This window comes from Melanaphis sacchari, unplaced genomic scaffold, assembly GCF_002803265.2.
Source record: "Melanaphis sacchari strain LSU unplaced genomic scaffold, SCAv2.0 Contig27_pilon_pilon, whole genome shotgun sequence".
Classification (NCBI taxonomy): Eukaryota; Metazoa; Arthropoda; class Insecta; order Hemiptera; family Aphididae; genus Melanaphis; species Melanaphis sacchari.
Genome location: NW_020271152.1, coordinates 1,679,973 through 1,707,042, shown reverse-complemented (window position 1 = coordinate 1,707,042; position 27,070 = coordinate 1,679,973). Strand labels below are relative to the sequence as shown.

The window sequence follows — 27,070 nt, the reverse complement described above, 5'->3', positions numbered from 1 at the left end:
TTAAATTTAAAAGAAATAATTAATAATTTTGCAGAAAAAAAAGCATGCAAACGAAATTTCCATTGAATTATTATATTATTATTAGGTACTATATTCTTATCATTATTTATAGATATATTATGTTATTTTATTTGTATGACGTAATATCATTTTATTTTTTGTGTAATTAAAATTTTAGTAAAAATGGAAAGTACCTTGTGAATTTGCATAAGAATTTTAGAATAATAATTTTTACTTTAAATTTGAATTTATATATCTGTATCTACATTTAGAATAAAAAAAAATGAAGGGGGCCTTTTTTAAGGTTTGCACACATGCCCATCTTTGGGATAAACCGCCACTGCTTGCATTATTGTATCATTTACAATATGTTGTTCTGAAACCAATTTCGAAAAACTCGTTTCATAAAATGTGCCCAAATCATTGATATAAAAGTGTATTTCAGCTAAATTTTATGGCGATTGGATAATAAGCGTAGGAATGCATAAAGCCATAAAGGACAAAAATACATAAATTCGCTTTTATATAGTATATAGATAAATATATATTTTAAGTGAAGTACAATTGAATTGATATGAAACTATAAACTATGTTTATTGTTTAGTAGTAGTATAACTACTATCTAGTTGTTAGATAGTAGATAACCATACTGATAATAACTTTAAGTGCAAAAATTAGTAGAGTATCTATTAATTATTATTATTATTATTATTTTATTTAATTAGTGTTGCTTAATAATATAACAATGCAAATTGTTTTTACGATGTAAGTGATTATAATATTATGAGTTATTGGTACAGGTTTGACACAAATAAAAAAGCGGTGACACGTTTTAATATCTATTATAACCTAGATATTCATAACTTTTTATTTTAAGTACCTCATGATAAATAATTGGAAAAAGATTAATCATAGTTTATTCTATTTATATTTAGTATACTATAAAATATTTTTCAAATGATCATTACTAATTACTAATTACTTATACGTATATTAATAAAATTACTTAAGTCATATATAAATAATATACAATTATGAGATGTAAATTATTATTGAAATGTATGAATGAAAAATTTAAATTAAATGAATTAACAAAATCCAAATGGCTGTTATTTGTTAATATAAAGTTAATAGCTGTATTTTTGTGTGCAGAGTCCTTGAGTTTTAAGTTTTTTGATCGTGATAAAAATGTTTAGTCATAGACCATAGTGAATACATCTAGATTCATGATTATAATACATTTTAATGTGGTCGTAGTCTTGGAGAGCCGTGGAAATGAGATAAGACTCTTTGTGAATGAAGCCACACCCATTTATGTTTTTCCTTCTTACATAGTTACATATATAATATACAACAGCAAATTTGCGTTTAATAAAACTCATTATGTGTTACTAAAGAAAATTAATCTATTATCAAAATTAAACATTAAACATTTTCAGTGTCGTGTAGCATTGATTTTTTTTTTGATATTTTAATTTTTAAGCAAAATAATATTATCAACTTTGATTTTAAGTCTGCAATTTACTTTAATATTAAAGTCAACAACATATTATACAATTGGTTTTACTAAACGTAAATTTGTTGTGTTGTATATTATGTTTATAACATTATAACACATGCGGGTATGGTGTCCTTTTAAGTTAAAATTTTGACGAAATTGGATTTTTAAATTAAATATTACAATTTTTCTTCATTCAATTTTAGTTATTATGTTTTAACTAAAAATGTACATTGTATGGACTTGAAACCTTTTACCATTAGTTGTTTTATTATTTTCTATACATACAATGGAATTTTATAAATATTCATATCATAGGTAATTCTAAGATAATTAATCTTTGAACATTGAACCTACTTACATTATTCTATTTTACCTACGTTAATATTGACTATTATAATAATTATATTTTGTATGCTATTTTATTGACAAAAATTTATTCAATCTATTATCTATTGAGTTGAAAATTTTTTTAACAATAATTCAAATATAATAAAAGATAAACTATCCTTAGATATAAATGCTGATCCACCAGTCTCCTCCAGTCAAAATCGTTTTTTCAATTATCATGATTGATCATTGATTTCGAATAAACTCAACATATTTATTACAGTGACCTTGCAACGAAAATGTATTTGCACCTAAAATCTACTTTTAAATCTAGTTCAAGCATGCGAAAACAGATACCTTGGGCCAAGTAGAATGTAGATACTTTATCGATTTTTACATGCTTAATCTATTTTAATATTAATTTTTTCTTTTTTTTTTTTTTCATTCCATCGATCAACGTATAATCGTACCACAAAAAAGTATATAAGTTCAAACACACTAATTATGCTTGCGCCAAGAAATAATCCTAAGGATCCACCAATATTACCTAAAAAAAAAAAAAACATATATTATTTATGTTTATATTAAATTAAATAAACTATACATCCCAACTATTAAGTTTTTTTAAGAAATTAATTAATACAGAATGAAGTGCATTGCACTAAACCTACGTATATATAGAGTTTGAAAGTTTTAAATTAAAGATGAGATTCATAATTTTTATTGTAAGTATTTTAGGTAACTAAAGTAGGATATATTTAATTAAAACAGTCAAAGAACTGATATTAGAAAAATTAATATTAAAAAACGCCACACCCACATGTATTGTTTCCCTTTTACAAATATACATGGAAAATTTTCGTTCAATAAAATCAATTTTTCATGTTAAATATAAATATTAGAGTAAAATGACTTATTATCAAAGTTAAAGATAAGCAGTAATGGTGCGTGAACACTATTTACAATGAGACTTAAGTTTTGTTTAAATATTGGTTATTTAATATTCATAAAAAATTTTACTTGAAAAGCTAAATAATTTCGAATATACTAAATTATATTTTTGATAGATAATTATTCAACTTCATTAAGATTTATAAGTTATAAATTTGAATTACTAAAAAATATTGATGTATTGAAAAGTTTATTATACTTATATATTAGCCATAGATGGACATATATATGCCGTAGGGTGTAAGTATACAATATTACGTTATAAGTTTAATAAACAAAAATATATGAAAATTATAAATTTGTTTTATTGTCATGTTATAATTATTAGGGAAACGCCATCTCAAAGTCTCCCCTGACACACCACCCATTAGATAAGAACATTATCTGTTCTCTCGTCGTTTTTTTTATGATCCTATAATTTGTAAGCGAGTGTTAAGTATCTAAAGTAATAAATATTTAATAATAAAATAAAATATTTAACATTAATAGCAGGTCATTTCTACTTGATACTTAAGTTTAACATACAAATTGATTTTATAAAACGAAAATTTACTATATTCTAGGTATATTTGTGAGATGAAGACAACAAACGCGGGTGTGGCGTCCTCTTAAAAGAAAATGAAAATAGGTATATTAAGATTAAATGTATCTATTAAACAATACACTTCTTATATCTTATAATATGAAAAGAATAAGCAGTTAATTAAATAGTATAGTGTATTGTAGACAGCAGCGGTATCTTTACTTACCTAATAATTCATTTACTGGTATTAAAGCAGTTCTTTGTACATTCCGCAAATTTCTTTTATAGTACATAACTACAATCGATTTCAATCGATTTCTATAAAAACAAATAAAAGAAATGTAAAAATAAAAAACAAAGTAGGTAATATTTAAAAATCACAAAATTATTAAATATTTCAACCGTTTTTGGGGGTTTTTAACGTTCTTTGTTAAATTCTTATGTGTGTACACAACGTTATGATTGAATCTGAGTTCTGAGCAAACATCTAAACAATTACAATGATTTGTAGTATTTATGTTAAACACATTATTGTCAAAGATTGAATAACCTAAAATAAAATGTAATATTGCATTAATTATTAAATTTTGTATTGTTATATATTTTAATGTATGTAGTTTACCATTATTTGAATACTGTAGCATACATTTGTAACTTTCAGAACCACAAATTGGAGTGTTTACATATCCTTTAAATATATAACATTATTTTTATAAATAATTTTTTTAACTCAAAAAGATGGAGTTGTTATTTTCTCCTAGACAGTTTCATGAAGACAAAAATCGGAGAGATAGGGATCACAGTATTAATATTAAATCAACTTTTCATAAATATGATTATATTAGTTTTAACCACTGACTTAAATGTTTTCTTTTAAATAATATAAATAGTACAACAACTACAATTTAAACCAATGAATATAGATACCAATATTATACGTACTATACTGTTATATATACAAAAGATATGCTTACTTGGGTGGTAGAAAGCCACACAACCACACATCTTTAACGAATTATTGGCTCTACACTCAATTTCACAGTTATTAACTGTATATATTTTGAAAAACTTTAAAATCCTCTCATGCTGATAATAACAGTGTCGAATGTCCGGTTTCCAACTAGATATACTTTCAGATATTGATACCAAAGTAAATGTTGTTGTGATATAAGCTATATTATTCACAGAAATATAAGCTGTAGGCTTAATATTAGCAGGCACATCAACCGGACTATGTAAAAATAGCTAGAACACATTAAAGTAACAAAGCATTTTATAAGTTATAACTTATAACGTTAATACCATTCAAAATTGTATATTTTTTATGTAACAAATAAATTTTAAATGAGTAGAAATATTCTATTCTGTATTTAAAAAATTGTATGCAGTTACCGTCATTCCTTTATCAGTTTTAGGACAGTGATTTCCAGTTTTTTCATTTTGTAAATTGAATCTCATTATAATAGAATCTTCGACAGTATCACCTATAACTTTCCATGGTAAATTAAATGTCTGTGCGTTTTCATTAAAACCAAATTCTGGATTCCATGCAGTTTCTTTTGAATTTGTTATAATATCTGCTTTAATATGATTCAAATTCGATAACCTATACACGTGATATAAATATTAAGATGTATATAATGTGAAATATGTAGCGTCTCTATGATGCACGAATTGATCAAGGGTCTTAATTTTGATTTTTTATGAAATAGGCACCTATAGGCTATAATAATCCAATAACAACTTACACTTGATTATAACCATTATCAAGCAGTTGATGAAAAGGAATCATATTCAATGAATAACAAACTCCGTAAATTGTATATATTGGTTGGAAATATTGACAAGGTACGTAGATTTTTTCTCTGACCCAAGTTATTGAAATAACATGTTGTTTACAAAAAACTCTATGAGCCTTAAGAAAATAAATAGATTTATTAATATCATATATTTTATAAGTTACCATATATCGTATTGTAAATTTAATTTTTGACTAATCGTTTGAAATAAAAATCAAAACTTTTTTTGGTTAACAGTTTTGAACGAATCAAATTTACAACATATAGGCATATATAGTTATGTAATACAGTAATGTATATTAATATTGTTGCCTTAAACAATCCTAAATACATTAAGTGATTTTATAATTTTTATAAAAATTAAAAATATAATTAATGAAACATTAAATTGAAATGTATTGTAAGTAGATACTTAATTGTATTTCATCAGTAAATTGGCACTCAATATTTTAATTAAATAACAATTATTAATTAGTAGGTATGAAAAAAATACCGAGTATAATATAAATATGAAGGTGTACCATATTAATTATTATTATACATAATAATATAATAAAAATTACAATCGACTTATAACTTTTACTCCCTTTTAAGCAATCTAAATCTTGAATAAATATGATAATTAATACTGAAATATAAGTTAAGAAAGTACTATCTTGAAGTACTTCTACGGTCTACATAAGAAGGAAGGTACTGAAAGAATTTGAAAAATGTTAATAATAAATATTATTCTAGTTATATGAACATATCTACCATCAAGAATTATGGAATAAAATTCCCAGAATAAAAATGAATCAAATTAGTGTAATTATTCTAATGTGACGGGGCAACTCCTCTTGCCCAAAATTGACTTTCCTATTTTTTTTTCCAAAAAATAATTCCATTATTTTTGTACACCGTTTAAAATTTATCAGTTTAGGAATTATTTTCTCAAAATTAGTTTAATTAAACCATTTTACATTATTCATTAGCTTATTACCTAAAGAAACTCCTTGATGTTTATATTAGATACCTACTTTCTAAAAGTTAATGTACCAATCTGTTATTACTTGTGAGTTGTGTACCTACCTATTACCTACATTAAAATGATTATTATATAATAAACAATAGTCTGGTTATCAGGATATTAAATTTAATTATTGATAATTGATCCAATATTTGTAAATAGACATGCATATATTATATACTATATGTCTTTATGTATGTATACGTATACCTACACTATAAATATATATGCTTACCAGTTTAGATAAGATTACCATTATCTATCTGAATTATTACTCGACAATAACTTTAATATTATATTTATAAGTTTTAATGTAATGTTGACACAATGTTTCTTAAAATGTTGAACGTGAAACCGTTGGTAAAAAGAGAAAACTTTAAGACGTACAGACCAGTAAATATTAAAATCGCCATAAAATCTTACGTTTAGTAATAAATCCCAAGTTTTTGAATTTATAAAACGTTGACCAGTATTTAAATTAGGCTTATAATCATCACATATTAAGTTTATGCTGTCTTCATATTCTCTGAAATAAATATAATGTATACATTATGATTCATTATTAACTATAGTAGGTACCTACCTATATTATTATGTAATTAAAAAAATAAGTCAAACTGGTCAAAGTTATTATCTTTCTATACATTTTACATTTTTACATTAACTATCAATATATTACGTACTAACCTATTAAACGTTTGATTTACGATCGTCAAATTGTCAAGGTTTTGCAATTGTAAACCACTACATATTGTTATTGCAGGGAACGGTACATCATCATTCAATACAGAAAAATGCCTAATACTTTCATTCAGTATTATTATGATACTACCTTCCATCCAATTGTTATACAACTGTTTTATTTGATATCCACACATAAGAAACACCAAAGATATGACACAAATCCAAAATATCCTGATGATACATAAAAATATAATATTTTTAATTTATTAAAAAATAAATCAATTTTTTTAGGTATAAAAAAAGTTGGAAATTTAAAGAAAATTTTTGACTGTTTAAAGTGAATAATAATTTAATGGAATTTGTTTTTACTATAATATTAATTATGAAAATTTTATTTTTGTGTACCTACATTATATCTATTTATAATACCTATATGGTCTATAAAATATAATTTTAATGAAATTGTAATAGGTACTACAAAATTTATGTTTGCTTAATTGTTATCATATTTAAATCGTTTATAGTAATTCATTAAATAAATAACACCTATCCAACAGGCACAAATACAAGGGAGGAAGAGAGGAATATTTGTTCAGAATCATTCGAAATGTTTTCAAAAATATACTCCATGTAGGTAAACATTATATGCACATAGATCTTCGTAATTTATATAAAGTTCGATGTCAAACACTTTTATCTTCAAAACCATAAATTAACAACATTAACAATAAAAATGTTTAATTTTTTTACTTCTGAATATCTCCCCCTTTTAATTGATAATTCACTATAACACAGTAAAATGAAAATAAATATTTTTTTTTTTAAATACTTGACTGATGAAATTGTTTAATTCAAATAAAATGTTGTGATTATAACAGTTGTTTGTACAATTAATAAGAATTACATATTTTTTCTAATACTAACCTTTCTAAATACGGTCGTTTGGGTTCTCCTAAATAGATTACACCATGTAAGCTCGTAGCAGTGGAAAATTTTCGTAAATAATTTCCTTCGCCATATCCTATGGGTTTAATACTTAGCTTTTTACCGTTTAATACACCCATTCGTCTTCGAATAATTCCAAAATGAGAATCAGTCATTATATTTATTCAAAATAAAATTTTTTGTCGAAAATGTATTAACAAATAAGAAATATTAATTTTATGGTAGTTAAATCGTGAATTTAATTAAGTAGATAGGTACCTATATACCTACTATTGAACACATGTTTTCAAGTCGCTATACCTAGATAAAACCTATAGAAAGGTAGGTACTAGATTGAGGTTTAGCTAGATATTTCATTAAGTAAAACATTTTTCAAAATAATGTTCGTTAGTATTGGTACCAATAATAATTTGACATATTTATTCAAAGGGTTCCTTATTATATATTTATATTATGTGGACACTATATACAGTACCTGTTTAAGTAGGTAAGCATGCTTAGATACTTAACCTATGTATGTTTATAATTTACAGCATTTTTGACAATTTTCCAAGTATAATATTTACTTACTTAAACTGTCCTCATATGAACAAAATGTATTCAAACGATAATTATCGCGTTCAAAAGAAAAATGTTGGCATTTATTATATAAGTACCTACAATATTATAGACACCGTAACCCTTATATAGTTTAATGACATTTTGAGTATAATTCAATAGAATAACATACAACTATACCACCACATATATGATCTTTTGATAGTTCAGGCCGTTCAAGGTCAGTGTAGGTACCTACACTAATTACTATACATTAGTAAGTCTACTAGCTAATTGTTGTTTTAAAATGGACAATAGATACTTCTCTCAGATGTAAAATCTGTGGAAGACATTTTTAAAATATGAAATTTTTTTTAAACTGTGAAATAATTGAATTCAAAACGGAAAAAAGTAGGTAATATTACTCTATTGTGACCGGATTGGCCAGGCGAGTTGCCGAGTAAACTCGGCTAGCCATTCAAAATATGGGCTGTGTAGTAGTCGTGGCAATATAAACTTAGTCGTAAATTCTTGTTTTTTTTTTGATTGAAAATGTTTCTAAATCTAAATGATAAAATCCTAACATAGACTGGCGTGAAGGTATTCGCTTTAATTCTTGTAAATCACTTCTGAAAAAGTCTTATATAGGACATATAGGTCCTTTCCCCACTATTCTTGATCATATCCCTATATTATCTTATGGCGTATGGATAATGTAGGTACTATAACCATATCCTTAAGGTTATAATTATGCCCAACCGCTTCTATCTGGTTTAAATTACAACGTAGTTGCTTGCGTCTAACGAGTAACACTATTCCTATATGAAATGTGTTTTATAAAATATGAGTCTATAAATCATTAGGTACTTATATAGATGACGTATATTGACGAGTACATGACGTACCAGAGCTACGCATAATTATAATACAATATTGACTATTGCTGACTGTTGTACTTTACTCCCTCTCGTTATACAGGTACTGGAATGTGTTGTCTACATCGAGGTATTTTGTTAGATATTATATTGTTATAAATAGAACTAGGATTTTGATGCAAATGCATCTTTTTTTCTAGTGTTTTGAAACATTGTTCCGCAAGTATAAAATGTGTTTTGGGTAATACTGATTAATTTAAAGTAATTTTTATTTTACATTTTTTTTTTGCATTTTTTAACAAAATTAACCTAAGATGCATTTTTAGGGCATTTTCTTAGATTTTAGAGCATTTTTCACAATTTTTCATAAAATGAACGAAAATTGTTGCGATTAATAAGAGATTTTCGGCAAATTTCCGACGAAACGATTAATAAATATAATAATAATAACACGACAAGTTATTGTCGATAACAATTTTATCGTAGGACTTTCCACTTAAATTATCGCCGTTATATACCTATTGGCTATTATGTAGTATTATTTTTATTACACCATACATACATTGGTACATGTTATCATTGATAACAAAAACAAGTTAAAATATTAAACATTTTCTTTTTTTAAATTATTATTTTAGAATGAATGATTAAGAAAACAAAACAAAACAAGTAACAACGTACAATACTATAAATACCAAAAATTAATTATACAATTTTTTATTAAGCCATAATAAATATACATGCATTTTTATATTGCATTTTTTGTTTTTAAAGTCATTTTTGCATTTTTTTAAGGGCATTTTTTGAGATTTTTTAGGGCATTAAAATCCCAGTCTTAGTTATAAAATATCAGAGTTCATTAGCCATTAGTCATTACAGTATTAAATTTTAATTCAATAGTAAATGATTTTTACATGATTAAATTATTAGCCATGAGCTGCTAAGTTAATAAAATAAAATAATAATATAAAAACATATTTTCAAAAACACCATTAAAATTTTACGAAAATTTTTTTAAATTTTAATAACTCATAAAGTCATAAAATATAAAAACCCAATTGTTTTTATATTGATTGCTATTGAAATTTAACAAAATAATTAATTTTAAAATAATTGAAAAAATATATGTACAAAACAATAGAATAAGGTTTAATATAAAATAAGAAACAAAATCAACAAATATATTATTGTTTAATGTTTAAATGTAAACTAATAATAATAAAATAAGCTTATATTGTTCTAAAATTAAGTCTTAATAACAGCTAACAAATGTTAACCCCTATGACTAGAGACACATAGTTAAAATTTGTATTTACTATTCATTTTACATTAAAACAATGTGCAAATATATAGCTTTAAGCTTAAAAATGTTTTATAAAGGTAACAAATTATTACTATAACAAATTTTAACAAATTATCAAAACTTATTTAAGTGACAGTGTTTCATAATAAATAATAGTACCACTTAATAATAAATATTGGTTTAACTGATTTAAGTTATGTAGTGTTATATGTATTTAAGACAAATTTTATGCTAAAATAATTTAACTTATGAGTACATTATAAAATAAATTAGATATTGGTCGATTGTAGTTACAGAATTGTGATAAATTAAAATATGATTTTTTTTTTTTTATACATATCACATTGTCTTATAAAGCTCATTAGTTGCTAATTTAAGCACAGCCTAATTAAATTTTTAAGTGCAGAAAACACCAGGAATTATTTCTTTGATAAAGAAATAATTATACTGAATTACTGATAAGATGTTGATGGGGAAACAATGGAAATATCTCCTGTATTTGCACTGAAATAAAAAAAAACAAAAAATGTTGGTAAATTGAGTAATTATTTAAAATAAATTGTATTGTATTATTAAGTGAAAGACTATTATGAAAAGAAAATATGTTATGTTGAATACTTGTTTCATTATTATTTAAAATCAATTTAAATCAACAGTTTATCTAATTTAAAAATGATTATGATAGATTTATGTTAAAAACATAGAAACATAGTCCCCCTATGTTCTGAACTAAATACTAGAAAGAAATTAATTTTAAATTGTTAAGTATATAACCTTATACTGTCAACTAAAAGAGTATTGTATGAGCACACATAAACCAAAACTAGTAATTTCTTACTACAACACCACTTTGTATGATGATTCAACCTTCCACCACACCCATCAGAAGGAAACCCTCATTTAATGAACGAAGTAGTCATATCCTTTAAGTAGGTGGGGTATAGATAATATCACCAAAATAATATAACTGCTGTATATCATAGTACATAAATTGCTTACTGATCAAAGAGGACATGCTTTTTCTGTGCCCATGTATAATAATTGTTGTAATTTTAACAATTATAAATACACATTTTTAAAATTATTAATTTAAATCAATTATTCAGCAATAACTATTAACCTACACCAGGCATTTGAATACAATTACTGACATTTTTAATTCAAGTTTTAAATTGCATTTTTATATTTAATTAAGAATAAATAAATTGAAATAAGGTCAAAGTTCTATGAGTTATTATAATTTTTAATTTTAACATACCTGGGTTTATATTTGATATGAAGAATTAAAAACATTAGCCCTAATAAAAAGCAGCAACATCCAACCACAATATAAGCATATCCAAGAAATGAATTTCTGCCCCCTGTAAATGATGTGTTGGATAGTATCAAACTTTTTGTCCCACCAAAACCTGTTACTGGATAATCTAAAAAATGAAATAACTATATTAGTACAACTATACATAAATATATATTTAATTATATAAAACATACTATAGTCTATGACTAATTCATAATTTCCTCTAGGTAAACCGTTTTTAAAGTCATTAGAATGATCAATACGTCTGTATAATTTACGAAAATCAGGAAGTGCAGCTGTTCGCATCCAAACAATCAAATCTTCATTTTCAAAACCATTGTTAAATTCATTTTCCTTATCCAATTCCCATATATTCACACGCCAGTTAATTGGTTTTTCAAAATCTTTAAATGCTAAAAATCAAATATTTAATATTGTATAAATGATTTTATAATTTACATACATAGTTTACTAATCATACATTTTCCAAATCATAGCTATTGCTAATTAAGAATTAGAAAAAAAACATATCATAGTAATTTATACTAGGGGTCTTACTTTTTTAATTTTATACAAACATACGTATACACAAATATCATGAACACATGAATATAATAAAATAAAACACGTATAATTATTATACGTGAATTAATAAATGCTAAAACACATGAACACGTATTAGAGTCATAGTCATGTGAATACGTGAATTATTTTAATTGGTATGAAAATGTATATTGTTTATTATTTATAATTATTATTTTTTTATTTATATACAAGTATTATGAATTTATATATAACTGTCTTATGTTGCTCTATAGGTTAGGTTTTTTTAAAATAAAACATTAATTATTATTATTATTATTATTTGTTGAGCATAATTAATTTGGTTAATTGTTATACTTTATTTCATTGTTTTTTTAAATATCTAATCTATATTTATGATATGAGTAAGATCATTTTTCTTCAACGAATAAAAATAGAGAACTAAGTAATTTAAGACATAAGTATGTGAATACACAAATTCACAGGTATATGTGAATATGAATTATTATGATTATTCACGGAAAAATTTTAAGCAACAGGTCTTATAAATTAAACCTTAATATTTCAAGTAAATAGGTGAAAACGTATACATGTGAAATAATGAACATTAATTTATACTCATTTCTTTTAGAGGTCTTATAGCAAAACATAATATAGAAAGTTAAACTATATGTAACTATAAAAAGTGTTAAACAGAAATTTCTAAAAATTGTATATTAAAATGTGCAGCAAAAATATCAAGGCAATGCTTATTTTCAATTGAATACCATCTGTTTCCACCACACTTCTTAAATGATGAGCAGGTCATAGAGGTAGTGGTGGCAGCATGTTAGTGCTGATTGTCAATTATAGGGATAGATGCACAGTTTCAAGATGTTTTTATCTACCACCTACACACTCTCATACTAAATAGAATAAAGATATTATTTTAGAGTGTATAGTGTAATATAATATAAACTCTAATAATTTTAAATTAAATTTATCTTAAATATTTATTAAAAATTGTTAATTTCAAAATTACATAAATTAAGTAACAAGGAGCTGTAACTAATTAGTAACTCCCAATTATTTTATTTTTATAAACTGTAAAACAAAATATACTAAGTGATAATGCAACAAACCTTCTTTCAAATTTCCTTTTGAATGTTCTGGATTATGATACTTGATACTTTTATCAGATTCCCAAGCAATTTGTGTTCGAAGTAATGGAACAGGTTTATCATTGTATTTCAATGATAATTTATCTGAGAAAAATAAAAAAAAGAATACTTAAGTATATTGTATAATGCTTTATAATTGAATTCATTACAAATTAATTTTAAAATTAATCGTTGAATTTGGAAACAGATAAAATTGTAATATCATAGAATATTACAATATATTGCCTACTATTTATTTTATGATAATATGTACTAAAAATCTAGATAATACGTTTTCATATTAAATACAATTTACTATACAAATTAGAAAATATATAAAAATAATACAATTATATTCAAAATTATTTAATAGATTTATTAGTCATATGAGTTGCTAGGATAAATTTTATGGCAAAATAACAATTATTATCATTTTAAAAGTTCTTAAGTCTTTATAAGTACAATAAATTAAAAATACACAAAAGTAAAATAAATTAATAAATTAAAACATTAATACATATACATACCACTAAATAATGAATTGGCAATAGCTCCACAAGGTGCAATTGGCTTATTGTTGTGATAATCAAACGGTGCACAGTCACTAGATGGAGTTTTGCTAAGTTTTCCAAGCAACTGAAAATCATCTCTTGATTTTACATAACGCCGATGGTTTTGGTAATAATTGGTTAATCCATAATACATGTAAACATTAGGCTATAAAAAATGCAAACAAGATATGTTTAAACATTTAAATAAAATTAACCATGGTGTTGTACATTAATCTAATATCATACAGAAAAATCTTCTTCCAATTTAAATGAAATACTGCAATTACAAGACAAATTACGATTTCCATTAATAATTTCTGCACAAGAATCATGTGGATAATCAATACTTTTGCAATGTGTATAATCGAGAGTAAATTCTTGAACCTAAAAACATATTCAAACATGATTAGGTTTACATAAATGTACATATTAAAAAATACTCACCAGATTTGTAAGGTATAGTAAACCTATGCCAATTGGAATAAATGCTGCTGCAACTGCAAAGAATATGGGCATTACATTGCGTGCTGTTAGAATTGGTTGCCATGCCGGCAATCGTTGTTGTTTGAATGCTGTATCTGTAATAATACCCAAGCAAGTATATAGTACCTAGGTAAGATATGCATTTGTGCTAATATCGAATATACTTCATGAACAAATTAAAAAAAAAAATTACCTGCTGGTTTTTTAGACTTAGGCTCTTGTACATCCAACATTGTGTATATAATACTGAAATATGTACTACTTAGTACAAGTGTATTTTATTACGAAAACTACAGCGATTCTACATTCGACAACGTAACTGATAGCGCATCATCATTTGACAGTACTCAGTACTACGAAAATAATAAAATTGATCACTTCAGGACATGCAATCTATCAGACAATCGTGACTATATAACGTTTACAGTTTAATAAAAAAATATGAAAATTAGATTAAATTGAATATTATTGTTATTAACTAAGTGATAATGCGGCGGACGGCACTACGGCATTCGGGCAGTTACACAGAACATTAATATTTATTTCGTGACAGACTGTTCAGTGACTTACTGTACATTATATCATTATAATCATTATATGCATATAATATGTATATATAATTCTTGTAAATCGTTAGTCGATTATAGTTTTCAACTGCAGTCTACAACATAATATAAATTAGAACAATCGTTATCAGCTGTTTCTTACACATCCTAAGTTTATATTTTTTGTGTAAACATTGTAATGTAATCATAGATAATAATATTATAGCATCATCTAACACCTCGTATACAATTTTACGGCACATGATTTAAGTATTCTAAGTAATCTAACTATTTAAAAGCATGACAAATATTTGTTTATTTTGTCATATTGTTTTAACACAATATTTTACTTAGAACTTAGATCATGTGAATATAATATGATCTAAGATATTAGGTAGGTATATGACAAACATATTGGTAATATATCTATTTATATTTTATACTATTATATAATATGATTTAATATTTATGGTAAATATCAGTAAGATACTAAGATAGTAGGTAATTAATAATAATTACTATACTATCCGACAACCAATACTTTTTAATGTCATTATTCACTCTTTTTGTGCAGAAAGTTGAGAATTAATTATCAAAATATAATTAAACACTGAATAGCGAATACATTATACATTATAATATTATCATTGTGTGAGAGCCAATTTCAAAATTTTGAGTAAGTATTTACACAATTTTTTGATAATCTAACAAGAATAATAATCGTATCATACACTGCACAACGCGTAATTAGATAGGTACACGGTCTAAGAGTATAGTGACTAGTCTGATGCTTTAGTTTTTTGGTATAAAATAAACCACAGAACAAATTTAATTTAATCTATTCTATGTATGAACTTTATATACTCAATGGAATGGAATGATGTGATTCTATGAACTAATACCTAATTGGGTGTATCTAACTATTGCTTATTTAGTGATTGAATAGGCCTGCTCATAAATTTCAAATTAGTAGGAGCCAGGAGAGGAAAAGGGCTGTCAGAACAGTTTCTTAAGTCGGAAAGTGATGGCTTTGCCATTCCTTCCCTTACTCCTCAAAGTTGTTTTGAAACAATTAACAAATAACAATTTATTAAACTTACCTACCGGTTGCAATAACATATTTATATCAAGAATAATTATATTCAGCTATACGGGGTTATTATTAAACAGACAATGCGTGGTGTAAAAACGTCATGTTTATAAATATATTTATGTAGACTTATTAAAAAACTTAGATATTAGAGATAATTTAGAGATGTTTTGCTGGAAAATAAAAAATGGTTAGAAATGGAGACAAGCAAAGAAATGTTAGATTTTGTAAAAGTATAAAAAACTTTACTAAACAACATCAAGGCGATGGTATTACACTGAATACGATAACGAGGAACTCTATAGCATCATACTATAAAAAAGCATGATAGAAGGGAAACGTGAAAGATAAATAACTAAATAAGTTTTTTAATCAAAGATGCAAGAATCAACTCGTACAGAAAATTTGAGGATAAGGCACATATTCGGGGGGAATTGTAAAAGATCATTTTACAGTAAACCAATTTACAGTTGAAAACGCAAAAAAAAGCTGTAAAGTAATTTATTGCTCTTCAGCATGTACAGTAGGTGTTGAGTATAGATACCTTGACAATTCGTCATTGATTAGGTCACTCCAATGGATGTACCTATTATTTTTTTTTTACCTTTATTTCATTTCAATGATAAATATTTAACTATCTATATGATAAGAAACAATTTTGAACGGAGATGGTCTGACTTTTTGATAAACAAGGTTACCGAAAAATTATTTTATTAATAATATTAACAAATGTTCATTTATAATTAATTTATTATTTTTTTTTTTTTTTTTGATTATTTAGCATACTGAAACATATTTTCTTCTATAAAATGTCTACAGACATAAAGATAAAAAACACATATCATTGTAAAGTCAACACAGTAGCAGATCCAGAGTTGAATTTTTTAAGGAAGGGCTCCTAAAAAAAATTAGGTACTTCTAAGTCTTATATATATATATTATAATGTTTTAGTTCACGTGTTCTAAAAATATGCAACAAATGGTTAAGGGAACGTTATTAATTGTATTATGGTTGGATTAGGTATCATTTATGTTAATTAAGTACCTGCTATCTGGTAATGTGCAAGCAGTTCTTGCGGCAACGTCGGTTTAAATCCTGAAAAATATGGTACCTATAATAATTATACTATTATAAATTTTAATTATTTTATTTTAAAATAATTTTTATAATACAAAATCTTATCTATACTTATTTTTAGAAATAAAATTATTTATAATGTTTTTATTCCAATTATCGCAATAAAATTTCCAATATTTTCCAAAATATATATTTTATAATAAATTATAATACTTTATTACACAATTTAAAATATTTGTTAAGTAAAGAGACTGTTGAAGAGGTCTGGAGAGAGGCCGAGTCGCCGAAGAATCCACTAGTCAACACCTGTCATCTACCACTCATCATTTAGAGTTTTTTTGTAGTTAACATAAAATACAATGAAATTAAGCAAAAATAAAGAATAACAGAGAAAAAAAATTTTACAATGAAATTTATATATATAATATATAAGTTTGCTGCGGAATCTGTGACAATATATGTTTAAGTAAGTGGTAATTAAAATTCAGGTTTAGATTATTGTGGAGATAAAAGAATACCTCTAGTGGAAGGCGTGGTTTCAATCTGCAATTTCTTGTTTGTTTTTTTTTGATTTTATAGTGAATGGCTCTTTCAATAAATTTAGTCGAATCTTGTACGGATTTTTTTAATCGGTCTTTGATTGCTATACGGTTTTGTTGTTTTTATTATAATACTGTATTGTAGTACATACTGAATATAAATTTAAATAAATTCATAAATGTCATAAATCACGAGGGTGCTAGTTTCTGAACTGGGAGTGCTAAGACAAAACTGTGCCCATGTGTAAAGTTATTGCCTAATACGGTATATATCAGTAGTCAGCGGCTAAACAACAACTACTGATTACTGAACTACATGATACTTTTTGAATACTTATACCAAGTGCTTAAAAAAACATTTAAAAGTGTTTGCTCATACTCACAAAGATAATTATAGATTTATAGATAATAGCAGTCAACGGTAGGTACCTATACTTTAAGTAGGTAATAGCCAATAGATACTTAAAATAAAGGTAAATTATTTTTTTATCAAAAAATTTCACAAACTCACTCAAAAATACTAAAAACACTGACATTTTTATTTAGTTAATTGTTTTAGAAAAATAGTTAGGTATTTACTAGTTGAAATTTTAGTTAAAAATATATCATATATATTGTTAAACAGTTATTGTAGTTATAAAAAAATATTTATAAATTATTAAAATAATTATGAACAAAAACAATAACTATAATATGTATCATATTACACATACCTTTTGGCTATAAAACTATAGAACAATATGATAGTAATTAGTAAATATAAATATAAAATTCATTATGTAGATGTAGAATGCTTATTTCAATAGGTAATAGGTAGGTAAGTACTATCTATATCAGGATAACATTTGTTCATTTAAATTATTTAAATTTAATGTTGGTGGATACTTAACAACAATTAAATCTTCAGCATATTTTTACATAATATAGGTACCTATTGATACAGGCTGTACAGTTATTAATTTATATGTAGATTGTAGATTATGATTATATTATTATCAAATATCAATAGAACCAACAGGTAGGTAATAGGAATAGGTATGTATAAGCTATATATTTTTAGTTACTAGTAATTACTAGTTATTTACACAGAATACTATTTAGGATTAATCACGTTTTGTTCAATGGGCGTTAACATAGTTTGAAATATAGTTTAGAATGGTTAGATAATATAGTAGGTACCTATGTATTATAAAAATATCTATGTATAAAAGTAACTATAGGTACCTACCTAATTTATTGTACCTACTTATGTCAGTACCTACTTGCTACTTATCCATCTTTGAAGTAAATCACGACCGTAGTTATCCTATTAAATGGCGACCATCGAACAATTAAGTGATGTACGAAGGCGTTTGTTAAAATTCTCTAATAGAATTATTTATATAATAAAACATACTCAACATTTTAAAAGAATATCTGTGCACTTTTTGTTTTCTCTCACCCACGTGTAATATAGCAAATTTGGTTCACCAGAGCCAGTTTTAAATTTTAAGATTTAATATTATATAAAGTGAATTCACTTATTTAATATTTATCATATAACTTTATGTTCAGATCTATTGACTATTTGTGTTAATGTTTTCGTTTATTTTTTTAAACAATATTTCAATTTTTCTGGGATATTTAAAACCAATTTAAATAGTAATATTTTACATAAGTATATACTCGTAACCTCATATCTTACATTCAAATTGAAATATTGTATAAAAGCCAATAAACACAGATAATGTTCTTGAATCCGAGTTTAAAAATATTTCAATTCACTCTAATATAAGAAGTCTAAGGCTTACTATTTACATCACAAGGTTTGTTCTTTTGATTAACACAATATTAAATAATTTTAGATTTGGAAACAATTTATAACATTTGAATCAATTTCGGAATTATGGAAAAATCAGCCAACATACTTATTAGTCCAGTTGTTATTTATCATAGGTGGAATAGTGACATTTTTACACGGTAAGATTTAAAATGTATTTAGGTATTATTGATTAGCATTATACAATTTTACTTGTGTGGGACGGAAGTCTTGTTGTACGTATTTATTGAATTGGATATCAAATACCTCGTGTAGGTTTTAATTAATGTGACTTAGAAGATAGCTATTTTATAATTATAACATAATATATCAAAAATTATTTGCAAAAACTAAATCATTCATTAAATTATTACCATTTTAGCACTTACCAATGGAGGAAGACGTCCTTTACTTTGGTTATGCATAATTTGTCACGGTTTGGTTATTGAGTGTATATGTTACTTCATGACTGATATAGACAACTTTTGGCATAGTCGTGCACCGATTATGTTTTTCCGACATAGACTTCCATTGTATGTTATTATCTTATGTAAGTAGGTATTGCATATTTTTAAGGTCACTAAAGTTTATGTTTTAGATATTTTTATAATTTTACAGATTCAGTTTTTTATTACATAGCAATTGAAATAGCGTACAGGACAAACAAAACAAAAGTAGGTTTTATTGTTACTGTAGGATTAAATGTATTTTTGATTGATTTACCATATGATATAATGGGTATAAAATTTGTTCATTGGACTTGGCACGATACAGATCCAAATATAGAAGACCGAATGTATTGGGTACCATGGACTTCATATTATTTTCATATGGTGTTTTCTGCAAGTTTTGTTTTTTGGTTTTTCATAAAAGGTGTTAATCTTGATCAAACATTTACATACAGGACAGAGATCTCAACTTCTTTAAAAGCAATATTCCTTAGTACACCTTGCGGAATAATATGCTTTTCTGTACTATATCACCCATTACATGATCTGTATAATGTTCCATCACAAATAATAGTGATGTTTTTAATAGCATTATATATCATGTTATCTATTTTAAAACGCGAACCTAGGAAAATGTTCAACCGTCCATCAACTATAATTTTATACCTTATTGTGTACTATGCAACATTTTTGTGTATTGCAATATGGGGAAAACCTGAAAATGAAATTTCAATTGGACCACATGAAGAAATCGGTCCATGTAATATTACAGTATCATCTTTTGGAACTGTAAGTATTTATCCAGATTTAGTACCAAAAGCAGAATAATATATTTTGTCATACAATTTTTATTTCGGTTATTTCCACTCTTGCAATACACTTACATTTATTTCATTCTTAATAGTAATACTTATTAGAAATAATTATAATTAAACAACACAGTTCATGTATTTATGAAAACTATAACATTTAACACATTATTAAACCCATTTAAATTATTAGTATATTGTGTTTAATTGAATTGGTATAATAGTAATCAATACCTAAAATAATATTATTTAAAAGATGTTACACACATGAAATTTCATCTATATTTTTAATAAGTTCATATACACAAACTATTTTACTTCCATGTTTAAAAATAGAGTGAAACATAGAGTTATAAAACTTAAATGTAAGAATATTATTCAGGCCACAAGGAAGGATTTTTAAATAATTTTATTTCTAAGCACATTAAAAGCATTTTAAATTTCACAAAAAACTATTTATTATTAAAATATGTTCATAACTTGCTTTAGATTAAGATAAAAAAAACTGTTTTCTTTTAGATAAGTCTTACCATAAAATTTAATAACAGATTAATTTACCCTTATATAAAAAAAAAAATATGTGTGAGTATAATGGTCTCTTAATAATAAAACTATTATGTTTAAAACTTGAGTTTTCCAAACTTTAGCATTAAATATATTTTTTTTTTTTTATCATATTCTAGGAACTAAAAAAACGTAAATATTTATGTGTTGAAGACTATAATGAAGATTTTGATTTCCACTGTGTGAAAGATGTCCCTGCTCAACATAGCAAAATGTATACAATATGCGGAACACCTTTTAAAAATCGGATTGAATATATTATTTTAATAATTACAATAATTATAACAGCATTTACACATTTTTATGAATCATTTAAAATAATATATCAAATTAAAAAACCCCATTGATTATATCAAAAGTTTTTTTTTATTACGCTAGAGAAATATGAAAATAATATTAATAGTAAGAATAAATTTGTTTACAAAAAAGTATTATAGTAAATATTTTATCTATAATATGTTCTACACAAATCATATTTATCTGTTTAATGTAGTTAATTCTTGATATTGTTTTAGTTGATTATAAATTTGTATTATTCATAACAATCTTTTAATATGGCCAGCTTAATGGAAAAAAGACAATGTTGGTATTGAGGTTTCAAAAACTAATATGATATACATGAAATGTGATTTATAAATAAAATATAAACTTATACATAAAATAAAGTAGTTAATAATAGTTAAAATAATAAAAGCAACCGCCAGTCTGTTGTTGATAGACTTCAATGGTATCGCCTTCCTCCATTTCAAGAGAAGCTGGAGTATCAGCTTCACTAATTGCTTGTCCGTCAAATCGGAATCTTACTGTTGCCATAGCTAAACCCTAAAATATTAAAAATGTGAATCAATTAAAAAACATTACATTATAAAAGTTAAACTAGTACATAGGTTTAATTAAAAGTAGTTACATAGATAAATAAAAATATCTATATTAACATTTAAAATCAAAATAATATATACATTTTTTTAACGATTTATCATTAATTAACATTTTACAAAAGTATTTAGTGTATTTGTAAACCATATCCATTTTTATCATCTTTGTTTTATAAATATACATTGAGCAATTCATGTAAACATTATTTAGCTTTAATATTAGTTAATGTATCATTAAACATTGATACATTAATTATAAAGCAAGTTACAAGTGCGTACAATATTATAATAATCAATTTAAAAATAATTTTAACTTGCTTCAATTTTGAATTATATATAAGAAGAATTTTATTTAAACATACAATATTGTTACATGTAATAATATATCAATCAACACTATATCCTATTCAAATTAAGATTGAACAGCTTTCCAGTTATAGACTAAAACTTCTGATACCATAAAATAAATCTGTGTTCTGTCTTTGGTTGAATATTATTTAGCATCAGTCATCATATATAAGGAGAAATATAAATTACAGTAGGAGCTGTCAAAAAGAAGGGATGTACCGATTCAAGTAAAATATAAGTATATGTCAACGGCTAAATGTAAGTGTGGTGTCATTGTTTATCTTATTAAGGCAAACAAATTATGCAGACAACTGAATAAAACTAAGAAGGAATTTTTCTGAATACGACGAGTAACTTTTATTAGGATATATTGCAATTGTCACGATTGTTTATGTACAATAATAGAAATTCCAGAAAGATAAATTAATTTTATTTAAGAGGAAGCTTTACCTTCATGATTATTCTGTCTTATTAACGTACAATATAGTAAAAACCGTTGTGTGCTGGCAAGAATCACTTGGGCTGTAGTCTGTTAAAGTTAAGCATCCACATTTTTACATTAGGAAAAGAAAACTTAGACTGTGCAACATCGTTTTTATTTTTTTAATATCAAAACTAGCTAAATTTGTTACTTAATTTAAACAGATTATAGTTTGAGTGCTTTTTGCTCACGCGAAATAGATTTTAATATGTTGTACATTTATAAATTATAATTGATACATTAGCATAAAACTTTTTAATTCATTGTATATTAACAGTATATTGTTTTATATCAGTCGTAATGAAAATAGTTAGGTTTCTACATCTAGACTAAATGTTGAATTTAATTGTTTTTTGCATATCATTTCAATTTGGTAAATCTTATTTGTAAAAAATAAATAAAATGTAACAAAAAATATTCAAGTATCATATATAAACCATATTTATTTACATCCACAATGTAAAACAAGGGCACATAAGTTGTGGCCTGCTAAATATCTAAATCATACGAGTCATAAATAAAAGATTACAAGCTATTTAATAAAATTATTATTTGTGGTAATTTATGTAAAACCTTTATGTGTAGTAAATTAGTTTAATAACACCAAGTCTTTTAATAAATATTTTACATGTATGATAGTTCATAGTAAGGAAAATAGTGATGACAATTATTAAGTAGAGTAAAATTCAAGTAATATCACATGGTTATAATTTGTCTTATAAATATGATAGTAAAATACCAGCTAATATTGATTTTCAATTCCAATTTAAAATGATATGGAAGCATCAAAAATGTATTTGGTAAAAATTCACTTAACTTATGGTTACTATTGGACATACTCTTTTACAAAAAAAGATTATTACTCTACCTTGCCACTGCTTGTCAGAAATTTTTTTACATACTTTATGGCAATAAAATTCTAGCTTGCAACTGTAGTTGCCACAACTAAATGAATTTAATATCTTAAGTGTAACCATATTTGCTATATAATCATAATCATTTTTACTAACTTAGAATAATTATAATCAATGCCTAAATGAATTCTTGATTAAATATATAAAAGCAATTTTTATAATAAATAGTTTAGTTTTATTAAATTTATAATTTAGTCACTGTTACCATAATAGCAATAATCACAACAAATTACTTCTTAATAGTTTATACTTACAGTTCTTTCACAATAAGCATTCATGAGCTTTTTTAAAGGAGTATGTTTCTTAATCTTGAATTGGACTACAGCGTTATCTTGACCAAGAACCTTAAGATTAATATGTTCAGGGGCATCCTAAAATACAAAATATTTTTAGTATTGATTGGTGATTAACACTTTTTGCAGAAAATCTATAAATGATTTTTAATAACACGATTAACTTATAAAATATCTTATGGAAGTTAAAAGTCAGTTGACTTATCGTGCTAAATGTAATAAATATTAACGATAAAAATTGTCAACAGTAATTGAAGTAAATTTTAGGTTTTAGGTAAATTATTTATTCAACTTATGAATTATACATTTAATGGTACCACCACTTCTGGTACTATCAATATAACGACCTTCAATATGACAAAATGCCATGGTTGGCAAGTACACACTACGCAGCACTGTTAGATTTAAAAAAATTCGATTGTTTTACGAGTCACATATGAAATAGAAAAAGCATGTGCGGGAAGGTAATCAGTTACGTTAACAAATTGGATTGGGAACCAACGCGTAAAATATTAAGATAGAAAATGCGCGGGCAAGACGCCGACTTGAGCACGAGGTGACGACACATTTGGCGCTCATAACTTGGCGTCGGAACGGGTGGGCAACACACGCGATCGATTGTCGGGTTTTTCATCAATCGACGCCATTACAGGATGTCGACTCGTGTATTTATTTTTCATGCGTCAAGCGAATTTGTAAATACTTACTCCTTTGTCTACAGCCATTTCTGATGTGTGTTTATACTTTGGTTAACAGATGAATAGTGTCGATGCCTGTGACGAAGAAAACGCGGTGGCAGAGAAACTTAATTTTCCGATAAAAATGCTGACAATAATATTTGAAATTCCAAACTAATAAGGTTCGTTGGTTCAATATACCGGTAAGAATAACGTATAGTACTACAGTGCACTCACACGCCAGATACAGCCGCCAGTCGCCACAGGCAAACAGTCAACAATAAACAAATTACAAATGGAAGCGAAATGCGAATCACTGAATGCAGTGGTTAACCGTGGTTGGATGGTCAATAAACACGGTTGCCGCTTGATGTATTAATTGTTAGATTGGTACCACCGTCGATCCGCTTAGCAAAGCAAGGTAAGGCTTACTGTGTATACCTACCTATTATATTATTATTTAATGTTTTATTTGTTTTTAAAGCATTTGAGATAAGATTTCATTAATTTTCTTATTTCTTGCATAATGCATTAAGGGTTTATGCACAAATTATGAGGAATTAAAATGTATCTCAACATATCAATTCATCAACACCAAATACAATTCGATATTCGCGTAAGGTTTTTTGTCACCTAAAGTTGATGCAAAAACGCAAAATAAACATTAATACAACATATACGCGTCAATAGTTGAATTTAAACATAATATTCAATGGCATATAATTAATTAATTTAAAATATGAAATAATACTATGAACATGTTTTTTTTTTTTTGTGAAAAGGGAATAAACAATTTGTAAAATAACAACACTGTTTAGGTACGCTTGGTAACTGGTAATTGTAATTGTAATATCTATATGACAGTATGACAATGTTGTCAATAATCAATGTTATGCCGGTCATTGTTATGAAAGATGAAATTAATGACTATGAATTATGAAAACGAAAATGAAGGTGAACAGTAAACACTAAACTCAATGATTCCCGCTATTTAAGACATATCATAAAATCTTGATAAATCTAATGAGTTATAAGTTTTATTATACAAATACTAAGCACAATTTTATCATTGGCCGTATATCTTAAAAATTAAGACTAAGATTAAATATTTAGAATTAGTTTCATCTAAGACCATGGATCGATTTATCCTAAATGTATTAAGCATTAACCATAAATTTACATGATCATAAATAATTACAGTATGTAAAAGAGATACTAGATAGGTATAATATTATGTTACCAAATTTAAAAATTGTTGGATAATTTGATAAGCATACTCCCCTTAAACATTTTTTCAATTCACCTATACAATAAGTTAATTACCAATTGGCTGCTACTAGATACATATTAAGTTTTGAATTTTTATATATTTATGACTTATGTGGCAGTTACCTGTTACATACAATGAATTGAACTTATTGATAAATAATAATTTTAAAGCTTATGGTTTACCAAGTGTATTGCCCTATAAGAGTATGTTAGACTAATGACACATACGGCTTAGTAAGCATTTACTGATAAAATTTGTTTTAATAATGTTTATAATGTTTATCCCATATCCATAAATTTATCGGTATTAATTCATAACTGTTATTAATTATCTGTTACATTAATTTACAATTTACCATGATGTTTTAGTTATATTTTATTATTTTAAAACAAAAGATTTTTAATTTTAGAAAATTAAATAATTTAATGATAATTTATTAATGAATAATGGTAACTATAATTTACAAGTATTGAAACATGCTTTTTTTGTGATGATTGAATTTTCTAATTTTTTAACGCTGTAAGCAACACTTAAACTGAAGAATTAAAAAAAAAACTTAAAATGTTTGAATTAACAGAGGTTTTCATAGCATTCAACATTAATTGTAGAAGAATAGCTATATAGTAATTATAATTAAATTATTATAAGTACAATTTCAATTATTATTGTCATTTTGTAGAGTTTTTTTTTTATTGGGTAACCTCTTTAATCTTAAGAATCATGTTATTTTCTACAAAACTTATCAAACTTGCTTATTGTACAAAACTGTATAAATCTTAGATTTATTTTAATAAAGTAAAATTCATAAAAAATTAGATAAAATTAGATTTAATTTTATTAATAATTGTAAAGATTTATCCTCAAAAGTACCTTCAT

General features: G+C 25.1%; 4 protein-coding genes across 5 annotated transcripts; 1 reads left to right on the top strand and 3 right to left on the bottom strand.

Annotated features, from left to right (window-relative positions):
- Window positions 1–452: 452 nt before the first annotated feature.
- On the bottom strand, window positions 453–7,891 carry LOC112595524 (pickpocket protein 28-like). Its single transcript, XM_025340773.1, has 11 exons — window positions 7,716–7,891; window positions 6,795–7,022; window positions 6,531–6,633; window positions 5,051–5,217; window positions 4,695–4,908; window positions 4,277–4,547; window positions 3,925–3,990; window positions 3,705–3,852; window positions 3,529–3,620; window positions 2,249–2,375; window positions 453–483 (listed from the first exon to the last, which is right to left on the bottom strand). Exons 1-11 carry the CDS (start codon window positions 7,889–7,891, stop codon window positions 453–455), a joined length of 1,623 nt encoding a protein of 540 aa, XP_025196558.1.
- A 2,699-nt stretch (window positions 7,892–10,590) lies between these two features.
- Window positions 10,591–15,138, bottom strand: LOC112595417 (cell cycle control protein 50A). Of its 2 annotated transcripts, none has more exons than XM_025340618.1 (9): window positions 14,944–15,138; window positions 14,658–14,810; window positions 14,426–14,559; window positions 14,228–14,365; window positions 13,958–14,147; window positions 13,413–13,535; window positions 11,943–12,161; window positions 11,710–11,875; window positions 10,591–10,955 (listed from the first exon to the last, which is right to left on the bottom strand). In XM_025340618.1, exons 2-9 carry the CDS (start codon window positions 14,695–14,697, stop codon window positions 10,904–10,906), a joined length of 1,062 nt encoding a protein of 353 aa, XP_025196403.1. In that variant the 5' UTR covers window positions 14,698–14,810; window positions 14,944–15,138; the 3' UTR covers window positions 10,591–10,903. The 2 variants fall into 2 exon arrangements, with proteins under 2 accessions (XP_025196403.1, XP_025196404.1); XM_025340619.1 differs by having other exon boundaries at window positions 15,035–15,133.
- A 3,821-nt stretch (window positions 15,139–18,959) lies between these two features.
- Window positions 18,960–21,683, top strand: LOC112595523. Its single transcript, XM_025340772.1, has 5 exons — window positions 18,960–19,056; window positions 19,561–19,675; window positions 19,897–20,064; window positions 20,133–20,752; window positions 21,456–21,683. The coding sequence occupies exons 1-5, from the start codon at window positions 19,030–19,032 to the stop codon at window positions 21,681–21,683; spliced, it is 1,158 nt and encodes a 385-aa protein (XP_025196557.1). The 5' UTR covers window positions 18,960–19,029.
- A 60-nt stretch (window positions 21,684–21,743) lies between these two features.
- Window positions 21,744–25,220, bottom strand: LOC112595419 (small ubiquitin-related modifier 3-like). The gene is made up of 3 exons (XM_025340621.1): window positions 24,955–25,220; window positions 24,209–24,325; window positions 21,744–22,158 (listed from the first exon to the last, which is right to left on the bottom strand). The coding sequence occupies exons 1-3, from the start codon at window positions 24,970–24,972 to the stop codon at window positions 22,006–22,008; spliced, it is 288 nt and encodes a 95-aa protein (XP_025196406.1). The 5' UTR covers window positions 24,973–25,220; the 3' UTR covers window positions 21,744–22,005.
- Window positions 25,221–27,070: the final 1,850 nt, after the last annotated feature.